This window comes from Petromyzon marinus, chromosome 11, assembly GCF_048934315.1.
Source record: "Petromyzon marinus isolate PM22_M1 ecotype Great Lakes invasive population chromosome 11, UKy_Petmar_22M1.pri1.0, whole genome shotgun sequence".
Classification (NCBI taxonomy): Eukaryota; Metazoa; Chordata; class Hyperoartia; order Petromyzontiformes; family Petromyzontidae; genus Petromyzon; species Petromyzon marinus.
Genome location: NC_133677.1, coordinates 13452625 through 13469817, shown reverse-complemented (window position 1 = coordinate 13469817; position 17193 = coordinate 13452625). Strand labels below are relative to the sequence as shown.

General features: G+C 46.1%; 1 protein-coding gene across 2 annotated transcripts in view; it reads left to right on the top strand.

Annotated features, from left to right (window-relative positions):
- Positions 1 to 17193, top strand: part of XPNPEP1 (X-prolyl aminopeptidase 1) — a 49238-nt gene that overhangs the window by 29458 nt on the left and 2587 nt on the right. For both annotated transcript variants that reach the window (XM_032951953.2, XM_032951952.2), the window contains 10 exons: positions 1276 to 1492; positions 2303 to 2392; positions 3433 to 3483; positions 3978 to 4036; positions 4873 to 4950; positions 8119 to 8190; positions 8693 to 8753; positions 11311 to 11380; positions 13165 to 13338; positions 14822 to 14898. In XM_032951953.2, coding sequence (XP_032807844.1) covers positions 1276 to 1492; positions 2303 to 2392; positions 3433 to 3483; positions 3978 to 4036; positions 4873 to 4950; positions 8119 to 8190; positions 8693 to 8753; positions 11311 to 11380; positions 13165 to 13338; positions 14822 to 14898 — 949 coding nt within the window. The remainder of the gene's footprint in view (positions 1 to 1275; positions 1493 to 2302; positions 2393 to 3432; positions 3484 to 3977; positions 4037 to 4872; positions 4951 to 8118; positions 8191 to 8692; positions 8754 to 11310; positions 11381 to 13164; positions 13339 to 14821; positions 14899 to 17193) is intronic.

Below are 17193 nucleotides of genomic sequence, written 5' to 3'. Positions count from 1 at the left end.
CCATCCACGACCCATTTTCAATGCCCTGGCTGAGGGAAGGAGGTTCTCACCCAAGATTTGACGGTACATGGCCCCGTCCAACGTCTCTTTGATACGGTGAAGTTGTCCTGTCCCCTTAGCAGAAAAACACCCCCAAAGCATAATGTTTCCACCGCCATGTTTGATGGTGGGGATGGTGTTCTTGGGGTCATAGGCCGCATTCCTTCTCCTCCAAACACGGCGAGTTGAGTTGATGCCAAAGAGCTCCATTTTGGTCTCATCTGACCACAACACTTTCACCCAGTTGTCCTCTGAATCATTCAGATGTTCATTGGCAAACTTCAGACGGGCATGTATATGTGCTTTCTTGAGCTGGGGGGCCTTGCGGGTGCTGCAGGATTTGAGTCCTTCACGGCGTAGTGTGTTACGAATTGTTTTCTTGGTGACTATGGTCCCAGCTGCCTTGAGAGCATTGACAAGATCCTCCCGTGTAGTTCTGGGCTGATTCCTCACCGTTCTCATGACCATTCAAATCCACGAGGTGAGATCTTGCATAGAGCCTCAGGCCGAGGGAGATTGGCAGTTCTTTTGTGTTTCTTCCATTTGCGAATAATCGCACCAACTGTTGTCACCTTCTCACCAAGCTACTTGGCAATGGTCTTGTAGCCCATTCTAGCCTTGTGTAGGTCTACAATCTTGTCCCTGACATCCTTGGAGAGCTCTTTGGTCTTGGCCATGGTGGAGAGTTTGGAATCGGATTGATTGATTGCTTCTGTGGACAGGTGTCTTTTATACAGGTAAAAAGCTGAGATTAGGAGCACTCCCTTTAAGAGTGTGCTCCTAATCTCAGCTCGTTACCTGTGTAAAAGACACCTGGGAGCCAGAAATCTTTCTCATTGAGAGGGGGTCAAATACTTATTTCCCTCATTAAAATGCAAATCAATTTATAACATTTTTGACATGCGTTTTTCTGGATTTTGTTGTTGTTATTCTGTCTCTCACTGTTCAAATAAACCTACTATTAAAATTATAGACTGATCATTTCTTTGTCAGTGGGCAAACGTACAAAATCAGCAGCGGATCAAATACTTTTTTTCCCTCACTGTACAATACGTAGGAAGCCGTCAGCACGAAGCAGCGTGCGGCAAAACCCAAAAACACGTCGGAGAGCTGTGCAACGCGACCCGTAAAACTACTCTCGTGCGCGCATTCACAGCTACCTTTACATGCGTGCGTATCCGTGTGTGTGTGTGTGTGCGCGCGCACGTCCGCGAACGCACGCATGATTGCGCGCAGGCTGTTTGTGGACGAGTGTCGGCTGCAGGATGTTACCGTGCGTGCGCACCTAGAGCTGGACTTGGCGGCGCCGTCGCATGCGGGCATGCGGGTGGAGGTCCTGCCCTACGCGGCCGTGCTCGCCTCGCTGCAGGAGGCGTGCACTCAGCTGGCCACGGGGCAGCGCGTGTGGATCAGCGACAAGTCCAGCTTCGCGCTCACCGCCGTCATTCCCAAGGTTTCGCGTTTATTCGAGGCTATGCATACGTACGTCGTCGGAATGGAATCGGAAGAAAAACGAGTGTAGAATAACTTTATCGGTACCGAGGCTCCCACAAGGCCATGCGGGAGGGTGTGTGGCACAGTTTGGCGCCAAGTATCACAGAGTGCCGTCGTGTCATTTCGGTTCTCTGCGTGATTCCATTGTCTTGAAAAATAATGGCGCCACGCCTCTCTAAATAAAATTAACGCTAACCGCTTGCGCGTTCTGGGATTCAGCAGTGAACGAGACACCCACTTTGCAACTTGTAGACGTCTCGGAACGGGAACGGCTTAATGACGATTTGGGTAACTCGATTAATTGCGATTCTACCCGTATGTTCGTGCTGTGGTTAGTTGAACAGTTTCGGGTTTGGCGAATTGTACAAAGTTTACATTTCTATGAGGATTGTTTTGTTCTGGTACAGGGGAAAAAAGCTTGCCCCAGCTGGTCTTCCTTAAACCCAAAAACAAAAAAAATGTCACGTGGCCGGACGTCTTCCAAGCCCAGCATGGCACCGTTGACATCCTAGGGTCGAATAGAGGTGCCTTCCCTTTATTGAAGCTGTTTTCTTAAGTGTTATAAGAATAACGATGACAACTTCTACATCGCCCTAACGCGGCAAGCCCATTACAAGGGCGCCGAAACGAGTTTATTGTCACAGTGCGGTCGGCAACTGGCTGCACACAAAACCAGTCCCGTCGTGAAAATTCGATTTTTGAACTCTGCTTGGCGCTTTGCATTTGGGGTGCCGTTCATCTACTCACGCGCCGCGTCTGCGCGTCTCAGTCGCAGAGAATGCAGATGCCCTACACTCCAATCTGCCTGGCAAAGGCCGTCAAGAACAAGACCGAGGTGGAGGGCATGAGACGAGCTCACGTATGTTGCACAGCCACGCGGCACCATCGCACGGCGGACGAACCAATAGGGCCTGCCATACTCGCGGCAGCGCTTGCATTTGTCCATTCTATAATTGCCTACTTGCGCGTCGGATAGAATTGTAACGGTTTAATCTCGGCGAGTAAAATAAAAGCAGCTGGCAATATGTCGAGCCGTGCAGCATTGGTGGTACATGTGCTTACACGTTCCTGCTGTACATAATGAAGGTATATGCTTTGACTTGATGCCCTTCCGTGCATCAAGTCGTTGTACGATTTGTAAAAAAAGGTCTGCTTTTGTTTAGTTTTGTAATTGTTAAGTTCGGGAATGATTTGTTTGTTGTGTGGGCCGTTTGATGTTTTTTTGGCAAAATAACATTGGGTGTGTTGTGTAAATAAAACCAGCCCGATTTGCACTGAATACATAGCCCAGCTTAAGGCGTTTATCATGATATCAATATTGTAGACGCTACTTAAAGAGCCGATAACACCTTCGTATGTAGAGGACCGCAGAGCTTGGGAGGGAATTTGGCACCGGCTGACGCGCGTGGCTGCTACCTCCCCCCGCTCGTCCGTGGTTCCTCCTCGCTCCTCTGAGTCGTTAACTCGCTTCGAAATAACGCTCTGCAGCGCGTTACAGTTTGCAATTGTTATTATTTAATATGATTAATCGTTACCAACGTTAATGAACTACTACTTGAACTGTTTTTATTTTACCAGGTAAGGCCCACTGAGCCACACAGCTCTTTTTCAGAAGCGACCTGGCCATCACAAATGATAGGCCAATGAAGTAGCTTATCACGTGGACGTTTATAGCAACCAAATACTCTAAAACGCACTTCGATTGTAAATGTGAAGGTAAAAACCAGACCCAGAGAAAAATTCATACAAGCACGGGGTGAGAGAGACAAACTCCAAATATAAAGCAAGCGTCAGGGTCGGGATTGAACCCGCAACCTCCTGTATACCAGGCGAGGTAGTTAACATCTCGCCACCACGGCACCCCAAAAAAATAATGTGCTGTGTCCCCTGTTTTTGCAGGTGAAGGATGCCGTGGCCTTGTGCGAGTTCTTCTGTTGGCTGGAGAAAGAGGTGAATAAACTCTGCGTATGGCCCATGCTCAATCAATCAATCTTCATTTAATGCGCCAATATTGTCCTGAATAAAGTAGGCACCGGTGCACATCACAACGGAACAGGAATGGTACAGGGGGCATGGAGCAACAGGAATGAAAAAATAAACCTGTCACGACCTCAGCGGCTAACACCGACTGGGCAAAGTAAATTGCAACCGCGACCAATATAATGACATCACAAGTGTGTCTGCTGCCAATGCATCGTCGAATCAACTGCCATCCTAGATTTGACGTTTGCGGACAATTTGGTGTAACATAATAATAATAATAACAACGCGTATGAATGAAAAAGACCGATGACCACTTTCATGTGCTGCAAGTTATCAGTGTGGAATGACCAAAATCAAGAGAACGTAGCGGTGACTTGACCATTTTTCTGATATTGATTGGCAAATAAATCTGTCTTGACAATCCACAAATTGTTACGAATTAATTTTGATATTGTTTGCAGGTTCCAAATGGCGGTGTCACCGAGGTGTCGGCTGCTGACAAGGCAGAGTTCTTCCGCAAGTAAGGGCATAGTTTGTGTTTAATTTTAACCCTTTGCCATTCCGAGATGACTACAAGTTGCAGGGTGGGTGTCCCGTTCATCGCTGAATCTCGGAACACGCAAGCTGTTCAGCATTCATTTTATTTAGAGCCATAGCACCGTTGTTTTTAAAGACATTGAACTCACCGCAGAGAATTGTGGCGACCGCACTCTATGGTAGATGGTGCTGAACTGTGGCACACGTCCTGCCGCATGGCCTTATGGGAGCCTGGGAACCGAGTTATTTTATTTTAGTTTTCTTCTGGTTCTGTTTAGATAATGTACACATACATATCGGAAGAGAAACTGAATGGGAAAGTGTTAAGCTGTGTTTTCTACACACTCCTATTAATTAGAGGTTTATTCGGAGCTTAGAGCAGCCGCAGAGTCTCGTGGATGCCGGTGAAGTGGCAGATTGTGAGGATTTGTGGTCAACATTCTGCATCTGCTGATGAATGTAAGGCTCAGTTTTAATTGCAAGACTCTTCTCTAAATTTTAGTTTTAACTGTCTCTGAAAATACGGGGTCCTATCCTGTTTTTTCCCCATTTTGTCTCTCAAAAATAGGAATAAGATTTTATCCATGTAAAAAAAAACTGTGACATATTTAACGAATGCTGGTAAAGTATTGGGCATGTTTTATGATTGCCTTTCTTCACTCACGACTGCAAGTCTCTTGGTTTATTGGGAGCTAAGTGTCAATATTGCTACTCATTCCAGCAGTGGCATGATTAAATAGTGTGTACAGGGTCACAGTTTTTTGTATTTTAAAAGTAAAAAAACACATGAATCTTTGTCCTTCTCGCGTCTCTTCCAAGGCAGCAAGAGGACTTTGTGGAGCTCAGCTTTGCCACCATTTCAGGCTCTGGACCTAATGGGGCCATCATCCACTACAAGTATGTCCTCTCGACGCTCTCGTGCTCTCGTTCGTTCAGTCCTTTCTCAGAGCTGTGCTTCAAAATGTTTTTCAATGGTTATTAAGTCCTGGGATATTCATAGGTTGGACATTGCTTCAAGCTAGGATTTGGATCGGCTGCAGTCCTTCTGCATGCGATGCCAAAGACGCCTTCTTGGCATGCGATGGTTCGACTTCGTCAGAAATGTCAGCGTTGCATCTGCGACCGGTCACCTAGCGCCCGAGAGCTCAGTTCGAGAGGGGGAGACGGCCATCACTTTTTGGTACACGTCCACCCGTCTCGATGCGCAAGCTCAAGCAGATTGCGCACTTCAGTGGGCCGGTTGACTTTCGAAGTGAGAATTGCGACCCTCAAAGGAGTGGCGTCGCCCTCCATGTGGTCACCCCCCGCCCCCGCCCCCCCCCCCCCCCGCGATCCATGAATCAAACAAATCACTCGAGACACGCCGGTGTATGGCAGCCAAGAGCAGTTTATGCGAATGCTGTCGCTAGAGGCCGCACGTTTGGCGACTACGGTCCTCGCTGACTGTGCATGATGAATGAATGAATGATATTCCGAGGCTTAGAAATGCAATTGACCGTCGGGTTTGTAATATGGGAAAGGTGTTCTAATTAAATAAGTGCCTATACGAGAGTTGTTGCATTCACGTCTGGTGAGACTGGGGTCACGTTGGGTGTGGCCAATCCTGAATCCGATTCGGAGCCGATGGGACCTGAGCCGCGTTTGGATCTGAACGTTCACCAAGAGAGTTTGCTTCCGAATGACTGAATAGTGTTGTAGGGTTTTATTTATTTTTACCGATATAGACTTGAGTTTACTAAGGAACATATTTTTCCCAGTCTGGTATAATCATTTCATTTTATAGAGCGTCATTCATGAAATTGCATCCCAAACACTGTACATCAATTAGCCAGTTCCTTATATGGATAATACAAAAACAAAACCCCACTACTTAGCAAATAAAAAAAATGAATACATAAATAACGAGAAAAAATTACACATTCCAAGACAAGAATAACAAAAAATATAATCTCAGAGAAAATAAATAAATTCGTTCGGTCTCCATACCCCAGACCACAATCCCAACATTCGCCAAACCTTCACAGGAGGGGTGGTGGAGTGGCCAAAAAGTTATGAGCCAGGTGGACAATAACTTTTTCTAATGTGATATATCTAATCTGGTATATATGGTATATCTAATACTTTGTTTTCTTAAAAAATGTAAAACGTACAAAAAACGTTGATACCTCTGTAACACAATGAGAACATTAATCAGAGAACACGGCACCAAAGTGAATTAGGATACCAATAAACAATGGGAGCAGCAAAAACATAATTGACTGACGTCATATATCACAAGTGTTAGCTACTAGGAGAGAAAAATAAAACCAAGACGCATGATAGAAACAATTATACGAGTGGAAGGAATTTTATACAGGCGTGTATAGCAAAGTATGTATATTCGACAGAGTAAAAACATTCTCAGGCGAGGATAATATCCTAACTTCCACACATAAGTAACACACTACCCATGTGTAATGGGTTCCGGAGACACTTCGTATAGGTAACTTCTTTATTACAATACAGCACTCCAACAGTCCTGATACACCGCTACAGCCTAGGGACACGGCCTACTCCTAGCGTGCCGTGACACTGGCTACGCTCTCGGCTCCTCCGCTATGATCACCCTAGGGGAGGCTACCCTGACCCCACCCAGCCAAGGTGCGGGTCTACACTCTGGCGTCCTCGGACCTCGCCCTTATAAGGGCGTGGGGCCGGGAGTCCCAGAGTCCCACCACTGGCCCAGAGTCCCACCACTGGCCCAGAGTCCCACCACCGGCCCAGAGTCCCACCACTGGCCCAGAGTCCCACCACTGGCCCAGGGTCCCACCACTGGCCCAGGGTCCCACCACCGGCCCAGAGTCCCACCACCGGCCCAGAGTCCCACCACTGGCCCAGAGTCCCACCACTGGCCCAGAGTCCCACCACTGGCCCAGAGTCCCACCACTGGCCCAGAGTCCCACCACTGGCCCAGAGTCCCACCACTGGCCCAGAGTCCCACCACTGGCCCAGAGTCCCACCACTGGCCCAGAGTTCCACCACTGGCCCAGAGTCCCACCACAGGCCCAGAGTCCCACCACCGGCCCAGAGTCCCACCACCGGCCCAGAGTCCCACCACCGGCCCAGAGTCTCACCACTGGCCCAGAGTCTCACCACTGGCCCAGAGTCCCACCACTGGCCCAGAGTCTCACCACTGGCCCAGAGTCTCACCACTGGCCCAGAGTCTCACCACTGGCCCAGAGTCCCACCACTGGCCCAGAGTCCCACCACTGGCCCAGAGTCCCACCACTGGCTCAGAGTCCCACCACTGGCCCAGGGTCCCACCACCGGCCCAGAGTCCCACCACTGGCCCAGAGTCCCACCACTGGCCCAGAGTCCCACCACTGGCCCAGAGTCCCAACACTGGCCCAGAGTCCCACCACTGGCCCAGAGTCCCACCACTGGCCCAGAGTCCCACCACTGGCCCAGAGTCTCACCACTGGCCTAGAGTCCCACCACTGGCCCAGAGTCTCACCACTGGCCCGCACAGCGTCCCGGCCCTTACAAGGACAGCGGGTCGAGGGGGTCCAGGGTCCTATCTAGCTGCTGGTCTTCGGTTTCGGTCTTCAACTGGTCCCAGATCGGCTGGGGAGGTCCCCTTTTATGCCCCTTGCCCATTGAGGGGTGGGGCTGCGTGGGATCCCAGAACCCCCAAGCCCCCCCCCACCCCCCGTTGGGGGCGCCAAGGGGCTTAGCTGTCTGGGGATCCTGAGCCCCCCAGCAGCCCCTCCCCTCTTGGGCTGGTGCTGCAGCCCCTTCCCTGACGGTACGAGGTACCGTTCCATCTATGGTGCTGCACATGCAGTGTGAAAAAAGGAAAGCTATTGGACCAGGTGAAATAACGTCGGGACATCATCAAAGAAGTGCGACCACCTGACGAAACTTAGTAATTAATCCTCAGTCTTATGTTACCTACCCTCGTTACCTACCCTCCGATCGTACACACATTGCCCACGCAGATCTGAGTTCAATGCTTCTGCCACAGCTTGGGCAGTACAACCAGCTGCCGTGAGCGTGTGCCTGTGTATCCACTCGTGCATTTTTCAGACCATCCAAGGACTCGGACCGACCCCTTTCCACGAATGAAGTCTTCCTTTGTGACTCGGGTGCTCAGTACAGGTGAGAATACCACGCTGTGACTCAATTGGGAATGGACATCACGCGTTTAGAGTATTTGGCTGCTATGTATTTCCACGTGATAAGCCACTTCGTTGGGCTATCATTTGTGATTGCCAGGTCGCTTCTGAAAAAGAGCTACATAGCTCAGTGGGCCTTAGCTGGTAAATTAAAAAAAATATTGCATAGTTTAGTTTAGTAATTATACATAATATGCCTCGGGGTTTGAGTAGTGGCGCCGTGGTTGGCGCACTATGCTGTGAATCCATGAGACGTGGGTTTGATTTACATCCAGGGATAACATCGGTGGGAAGTGATATCTGAACTTGTCCTGGGCACCGTCCCCTTCACCAACCCACACTGACCGGCGTGGTGAAGCATGGAGGAGGCCCTTACCCTCGTCTTTAAAACGGAGTCGGTGCTCTTGTGTACTTATAATGCCCCTTTTGGATGTAATTGCACGCCCTGTATATTATTAATCGTAAACAATAATCTTATTTTACAGGGACGGAACAACCGATGTAACCAGGACTGTGCACTTTGGAACCCCCAGTGCATATGAAAAGGTAAGCGCTCCATCTATGCGGTCATCCAACTCTGAGCGGCTCAGTTACTCTTCGTATTGCCGCAGTGTACCCCTTAGGATTGCAGAACAGCGCTTGCGTAAACACGGGTGTTCAGGAAGGGGCTTGGTTGGTCGTGCATTATAGACGGCTCTTTTGGCGAGACCTTCTTATACTTTTGCTATCGGCACTGAGATCGTACATTGTACTTCAGCCTTGTTAACGACCTGGTGAGTACACAAGCCGCTTGCAGGCTTGTATCGCATGATTAGAAACATGCCTCTAGATTATTTCGCTGCTATACATTTTCACGTGATAGGCCACTTCGTTGAGCTATCATTTGTGGCCAGGTCGCTTCTGAAAAAGAAGCTAAGAGCTCAGTGGGCCTTACCGGGTAAAATAAAAAGTTTATTTTTAATCGTATTTTTTAAAGTGATTTGTTTACCTTTCCCATACTTAGCACTCCTATCTTGTTTTTGTATGACTTGTAACGTTCTGACCCGGTCCCTACTGGACATCTGTGAAAAAGAGCTTTATAGCTCATCGAATTCCTCCAGTACAAATAAACATTCTGATTCTGATTTAAAGCTTTCGTGACTGCAGGGATTCATCTTCTTGGTTTTTTGTAAAGTCACGTAGAAGGGAAATAATATAATAATAAGACATAATAAAATCGGAAAGAAAGCGCTCCAAATGGAGCGCTTTCTTTCCGACAGTTCTGTTTCTTCACCTGACGACGGCCGCTTGTGTTGTGGCCGAAACGTCGTGATAATTTTATTATGTTTTATTTGTATTATTTCCCTTCTACGTGACTTTACCGAAAGAACCAAGAAGATTCTGATCCTGATATTCTGCAGCTGTGCCAGTTATGCTATAATCAAACTTGGCGTTTTGAATAGTTGAGTGGCCTTGCAGAGGCAGTTATGCCGCAGAAGTGATTGTGCCAGTTGTCACTCCTACTGCTTCACTTGACTCTGAAGCTCAACACCACTAGGGCTACGTTTTCTTGTTTACCAATCAGCGCCATGTGTCCAATGTTGCGACGTAGTCATTTAACAAGTTTGAGCAAAGCACATTCACAGCGGGTGAAAGTAAAATGTGAGCAACATTCAAGGGTGGCAAATAAACTGATTTCCAAACCACTTGCGTGCACACGTTCGTAACAAGGGTGCACAATATGGCACGTGTGATAATTTTATTGCTTTTATTTACTGTAAACTGTGAAATACAGGTGGTGACACGCTAAAACAGAAAAACACGACCAAGGAGTGCTGCATTTATTATTTTGTTTCATTTGAACTCAAAAACACATCCAACTAAAAAAATATTTCATCGTGTTGTGCTTTGCCTTGTGAAGTTATATCTAAGCATTGAACGGTTTTTAATATTTCTATTCCAAGTGTAATGCAGACGTAAATGTTAGAAGTCCCGAATGGGTTATCACTGCAGAAACCACCCCTTGGCTCCCACCACTGTTTAGCGTTTTAAAATGTAGTCGTATTAGGAAACCATCCAAAATTGGATGAGTTAGCGATCCCATTCCAGCAGGGGAGGGGGTACTACTTTACATAAATCATTAGGGCCGTGCCACCCCTGGTCTCCTGTGGCAATGCCTCTGCTGTGAGTGCGGCATCCGCAGTGGACGAGAAGACAGCCCGGTTGTCTTCATGTCATCCTGGTACCAGTTATCTTAATTTACTTGAATGTGTCACGAAATAAATTGTTTTTTCTGACGATGAATGGGCATAAAAAATATATGTTAGTTTTATTCGGCGTCGTTAAATACAAATTGCATCTCGCAATCGCTAAGGAACCGCAGACAAGCTGGAAGGCAGCCAGGCGGTGAGCCAGCTCTACCAACAATTGCCAAAGTTCTGCAGTCCTTTCTATATACCAAGATGTTTTCAGCTAATGAATGAACGTTAATATATGTGGGTGGAAACTGGAACACCCACAATACCTCGCTTATCTCGTCAAGGAGCATAAACCATCACGCAAACTCCGGTCATCCTCACAGCGGCTTTTGGCTCGCCATCGAACAAACACGGTCGCTGCATCGCGCGCTTTGAGATGCGCTTCTGCGGCCTGTCTGGAACGCTCTTCCTTCCGATATTAGAAAGCCACTGGAGCTATGCACTTTAAAATCATCTCGATTGAAAACGAATTTCTTTAGAACTGCTTTTTGTTGCGTTTAGTTTGTCGTCCCTCCAACCCGCACCTGCCGATTAGCACGGTCGGCTACGTACGGTGCGAAATAAGTTCAACATACATACAACAAACAGACATACACCCGGAGAAAAATGTACATGGAGGCAACAAAAATCCCATACAGAAGGGAAAGATGATATTCGTTTTGCTGTGCCGCCTTCTCCTGGCAAGCCAGGGTGTGGAACCACCTTGACATGCATGGGAAGGGCGTTTTGCAGCATTAGTGCGATCCACCAATCCCCGCCTCCCCAATTGCTGGATTACAGGCCACGTGCATCGCGACCACCGCGAGTGTGTGCCTGTGTGTAGCTCAAGAACTGTGCGCGCCGTGTGTTTCGATGGTGTTTTACAGGAGTGCTTTACCCGGGTGTTAAAAGGTTACATCGCGGTCAACACAGCAGTCTTCCCCATTGGCACCAAAGGTAGAGACAACGATACAGGTCACCGCCGTATAGCATGCTTCTGCCGCCTCAAGAAGAGTGACTCCCCTTTGTTCATAGGGAGATTTGAGATGTAATTCTGCCCTGGTTAAAGAGGGTGAGAATATTCACACTGTAAATCGTCACAAGTAATTATAACTCATCGACATGTTGCAGGAAGCTCAACGTCACAGCTGATGGCGTACACGTTACGTCATCAGAACGGGAAAGGGATAAGAATGTATATCTTGCTCATATTTACCACATTAACATGGTCAGGTGATTCTAATGGAGTTAAGTGAAATAACATTACCATGACGATGTCTGATAGTGCCATGGTCGTGCACATTTTATCGTTGTCAATTTTATGTTATTCATTCGTTTTTTCTGATAATTTCAGTTAAGTACCGTCTTTTAACAGTCTCACTCAAATTTTTATTTAAAGCTTTCATGACTGCAGTAATTCATATTCTTAGCTCTTTCGGTAAAGTCACGTTGAAGGGAAACAATAAATTAATAAAATATATATATAAAACAATAAAAATTCTCACGTTTCGACCATAACACAAACGGTCGTCATCAGGTAAAAACCGACACACCTGATGACGATCGTTTGTGTTATGGTCGAAACGTCGTGAGAATTTTTATTGTTTTATATATATTTTATTATTTTATTGTTTCCCTTCAACGTGACTTTACCGAAAGAGCTAAGAATAAGTCTCACTCAACTTAAATACCTCTGGGCAATTGGCATGCATTTTCCATATGCTTTTACTGTGCGTGTTGTTAAGTACCTCTTGTGTATATTTACAAAGTGTGTGTATGTGCGCGCATCTATGTTTAATCTATTTGCTGTGCATGCACGCTTAGCATTGTTCATGTTGTATGTGTGCAGCGTGTTGCATGCATAATGTGGGGAGCAGTAGTGTCGTGGTTAGCTCTACGAACCGGCGACCCGATTTCGATTCCCGCTCATGGCCAACACCGGTGACGATTATCTGAACCGGTCCTGGACCTCCCCTAGATCGACTCAGCCTCAAATTAGTACCTGGTGCGGTGTGTAAAACATTTCCACGAGGGAGACAAAGGCGGCCGGGCGTGGTGCTGGCCACCCACCCCCTCGTGTGTCATGCCGGCCTTCATAGGTGCTCGCTGACAGCACTTGCCCCAACAGTGTGTTAAGGCTATACGGGGGGGGTCTTTGTCTTTGTTTGCATGTATAAAACAGAAGTGCAACATGGTTCCCATTGGAGTTGCTGTAACGTCACTGTTAACAATACAATATCATATGTTGCAGCACAATGATTATCACAATATAACTTTTTTAATAGCTTTTCCACATTTTTATTGCACTGTCCACGTGCTTTGTTGTACATCTGTGTAAGTGAAAACAACGTCTTCTAATCGTGATAACTTTTACAATCCATGACGCAATGAATGCACATTCTGTCAGTTACACACAAAACAATGAAGTTATTACATAAATGTATAATTGCCGTGTCATAAATGACTCCGGGAAACGTTTTGCAAAGCAATAATTTAACGGGTAATATCCATTTATTTACAACTTCAACGATTTTGTTATTTCGTAGACAATTAGTCGGGGAAATACGGCTTCTGAGCAAAACAAAAAGAGCAACGATAATCAGGATGTGATTGGTAATGTTGCAAAAGAACCCCGACGATACAAACAATTATCGCGGCCCTCATGCTGTCCCCCCCCCCCCCCCAGTCGTCTCCACCACGGTGTGCAAGGTTTTCGTTGCCTCCGCTTGCGCGTTGCGCAGGGCACCTGCTGGACACGCTGGCACGGATGGCGCTGTGGCAGGTGGGCCTCGAGTACCTGCACGGCACAGGCCACGGCGTGGGCTCCTTCCTCAACGTGCACGAGGGCCCGTGCGGCATCAGCTACAAGACCTTTGCGGACGAGCCCCTGGAAGCGAACATGATCATCACAGACGGTAACGACACCGCGTGCGGGGACGGCAGCAAGAGCATTGCTGGCTTACGAGGACCCCCCCCACCGCCCTCCAACTGCCCCCCCCCCCCCCCGCCACCACGAGCTGAAGGCTCTGGCCCTTCTGACTTCTTAGCGAAGGCTAAACAAGGTGCTGCTGCACTGCAGCCTTTCCTCGTGTACACACAGCGGATGATGTGGAGCCGAATGCACTCTAGACAAAAGCAACTCGCATTGTTCACTCGCGCTGTGTCGCGATTAACGTTTAACGGTTGAGGTTTGTTTAATATTGATGGTCGTGCCTCCACCACCCTCTGAGTTTTTGTATGGGGCGCCCTCCTTTTAGAACGAGGTCACGCCCGCAGGATTGGTTCCGTGCCCGTTGTTCACTCGAAGAAAGTCTGTGGCGCGTAACATCACTCATATTTGTTTTTATAATTGCACTCTGCTTATTTTAAAGCGCATGCAACCTCATTATAAAAATGATAAAGTACGTGATTTAATTTTAAATATGACCAACCTAGGGTCGGAGCAGTGGTGGTAACTTGTGTTTGCTTCCCAGAGATAATAAAAATAAGACTTACATTTTATATAGCAGTGTCATTCATGCCAACAGCATCCCACAACACTGTACATTAATCATATACAAGGACCAAATCCCACATACGCGGTTGGCTACGCACAGTGCACACACACCAAGCAAATGAAAACCCTACTACTACCAAGCAAACTACAAAAATAAGCAAATAAAGATATGGCACCAAAACTAAAAGCACAAACAAAAGTTAGGCCTACACATCCCAGACCACAATCCCAACTTCCTTGCTTGGTTGAGAAGAGATGGATAACACTCATGGCGAGCAGCATCTGAACCAGACCTGGGCCTCCCCTTTATTATCCCCAACTGACCAGCGTGGTAAAAACTGTACTAAACTAAAACTTTTTATTTTACCAGGTAAGGCCCACTGAGCTGTGTAGCTCTTTTTCAGAAGCGACCTGGCCGTCACAAATGACAGCTCAACGAAGTGGCTTATCGCGTGAAAATTGACAGCAGCCAAATACTCTCGACGCATGTTGTTTATAAATGTGGAGGGATACAAAACCAGAGGACCCAGAGAAAAACCACGTGACCACAGGGACATCGTGCAAACTCCAAATATACAGGGGTTGGGATCGAACCCACGACCTACTGCACACCAGGCGAGGTAGTTAACATTTTGCCACTGGCGCCCTGGTCAAATAACTTCTATGATGGACACAGCATGGAGAGACCTTGATCCAGCAGTGCACTGACAAAGCTTTCAATTATAATTTTGATCCCATTTTTAAACCTTAGGTAAATCACATTTTTTTACATTAACAATCAACTGAGTTCAATCTACATGGCTACAAATTTCTATCATATACGAATGTCTGATGGCGTTGATGAAAATTGTTATTCATTTGGAGTCTGTTGGTCACCGCCTCCCTCTTCCTGTGCCCCACAGAACCAGGCTTCTATGAGGAGGGTGCCTTTGGGATTCGCATTGAAAATGTTCTCCTGGTGATCCCAGCCAAGACTCGGGTACAGCAAGCTCGTACACTTTCTCATATTGACTCCATCATTGCTTGGCTTGGAGAAGAGAGGGCATCGTGAACAGGGTCATTCAAGGCAGATCTTTACTACACACAAGTGAAATTCACCCACAATCTTACGTGGCTTTTAAACACATTTCTCAGTTAATGATGGATAGGACCGTAATTGTATATTTTATGGCAAATGTATAAATGAAAGCTTTACATTATCTTTTGATTTAAAGCTTTCGTGACTGCAGTAATTCATATTCTTAGTTTTTTCGGTAAAGTCACGTTGAAGGGAAACAACAAAATAATAAAATATATATAAAACAATAAAAAAATTCTCACGACGTTTCGACCATAACTCAAACGGTCGTCTTCAGGTGTGTTGGTTTGCATAAATTTATTTTTAAACGGTGCATTTATTTATTTATAAAAACGTTAGCGCCACGCGCAACGATTTGGCAGTTTATTTAGGACTAGTCCATCTATATTCTGCAAAGAGGAGGGGGGAGACGAAATTTTATAATGTATGCTGTCTGAAAGCCACTGTAAGCGTGAACAATCAATTAAGACCTGAAATGGTTTATCAAATCTTTCCAATGATTGGTAAGATAGAATCCATCTTCTCGGTTGAAATTGTCTCTGTGCTTGTATATGTGGATAGCCTCATGAACGAATCTCTCATGGAAGCCAGATGGCTTACAAAGAACCTCTGTCTTGGAAAAGTCAATGGCATGTGAGCCATTTCAGGTCTTAATTGATTGTTCACGCTTACAGTGGCTTTCAGACAGCATACATTATAAAATTTCGTCTCCCCCCTCCTCTTTTCAGAATATAGATGGACTAGTCCTAAATAAACTGCCAAATCGTTGCGCGTGGCGCTAACGTTTTTATAAATAAATAAATATGCCGTTTAAAAATCAATTTATGCAAACCAACACACCTGAAGACGACCGTTTGAGTTATGGTCAAAACGTCGTGAGAATTTTTTATTGTTTTATATATATTTTATTATTTTGTTGTTTCCCTTCAACGTGACTTTACCGAAAAAACTAAGAATATGCTTTACATTATCTTCAAGGTTTTTGCGTGCGTATATGGTGTTCCTATTGGCCATTAAGTAATATGAGTTTCAGCCCCAATTGTAACACGGTACAAATTGATTGTATAGTGCTAGGGGTCTGTAACCTGTGGTTCCGGAGCCCCATGCGGCTCTTTAAGGATTGTTTCATGACGTTATGTATTAAGGACCACCGTCTCTTATTCCCACACAGCGCATGGCGGCTCTTTAGGTATTTAGTTTTTTACCGAATTCGAAAAAAATATTGTTCTTCTTGTTATTTTGGTTGCCGACCCCAGGTGTAGAGTATCTACTTTAACTGCGTCTTAAAACGCTGTACAAAATAGGTGTACATTCACATGACGGGAATCTGCAAAGCGAAATGCAGTTGCATTGCAAACGACAGTGGCAAGAAAGTGAGATGGTGGTATGGTCGGGAGAGGTTAAAGGCATTTCAAGAGACGGTTTTATCAACTGTGGACAAGAGGAGAGTCTTGATCCTGGACTTGAACCACGGGAAGGATCTGAACAGTGCCGAGGTTTGGGGAGGAAACTCCAGGCCACCGAAGTGGTGGCAGAGAAGGAATTACCTCCACTGAGTGGTTATTTGTATAGTTAAACCTTGGGTGCTGAAGCAGAGAGAATACAAAGGAGAGCAAAACAAAGTGAATGGGCAGAGGTAGGCAAGAATTATTCTATGGAGACATTTTAAGAAAATGAGGGCATTTTGTAAATAGGATGGTATAGGGTCTTGTAAGAGGGAACCTTTTTAAAGTCAGACGTTGATGTTCAAGGTTCCTTCTTAGAGATTTAATTTATTTTATGAAGATAAACCCCAACACATTTGTAAAAACGCTGCCTGAAATGTTTTCATATATAACAGGCAGAATTTTGGACAATGGCCCTTCTTTATAGCACTTATTTAATGTTTTTCTTTATTTACAAGTGTGAGGAGTTTTGTTATTTGTGCTTGTGCACCACTGCTAAAACAGCATCGCCAAATAATTTGTGAAATGATGGGATCTTCCAGAAGTAGGAAGCAATGAAAAGGCATGGTGACGTGAATGACGACCTCTTGACCTTGCCATGGCCCAAAAATGATCTGTAATAAAACATCAGAAACTACTGTTTCTTTCTGGAATCATAATCCTGGGTGTTCCTCACGAGACAGTTTGTATCTCAACAAACCTTAATGTGGGCCTGCACGTACATGTGTATGTTGAACTTCTTTCACACTGT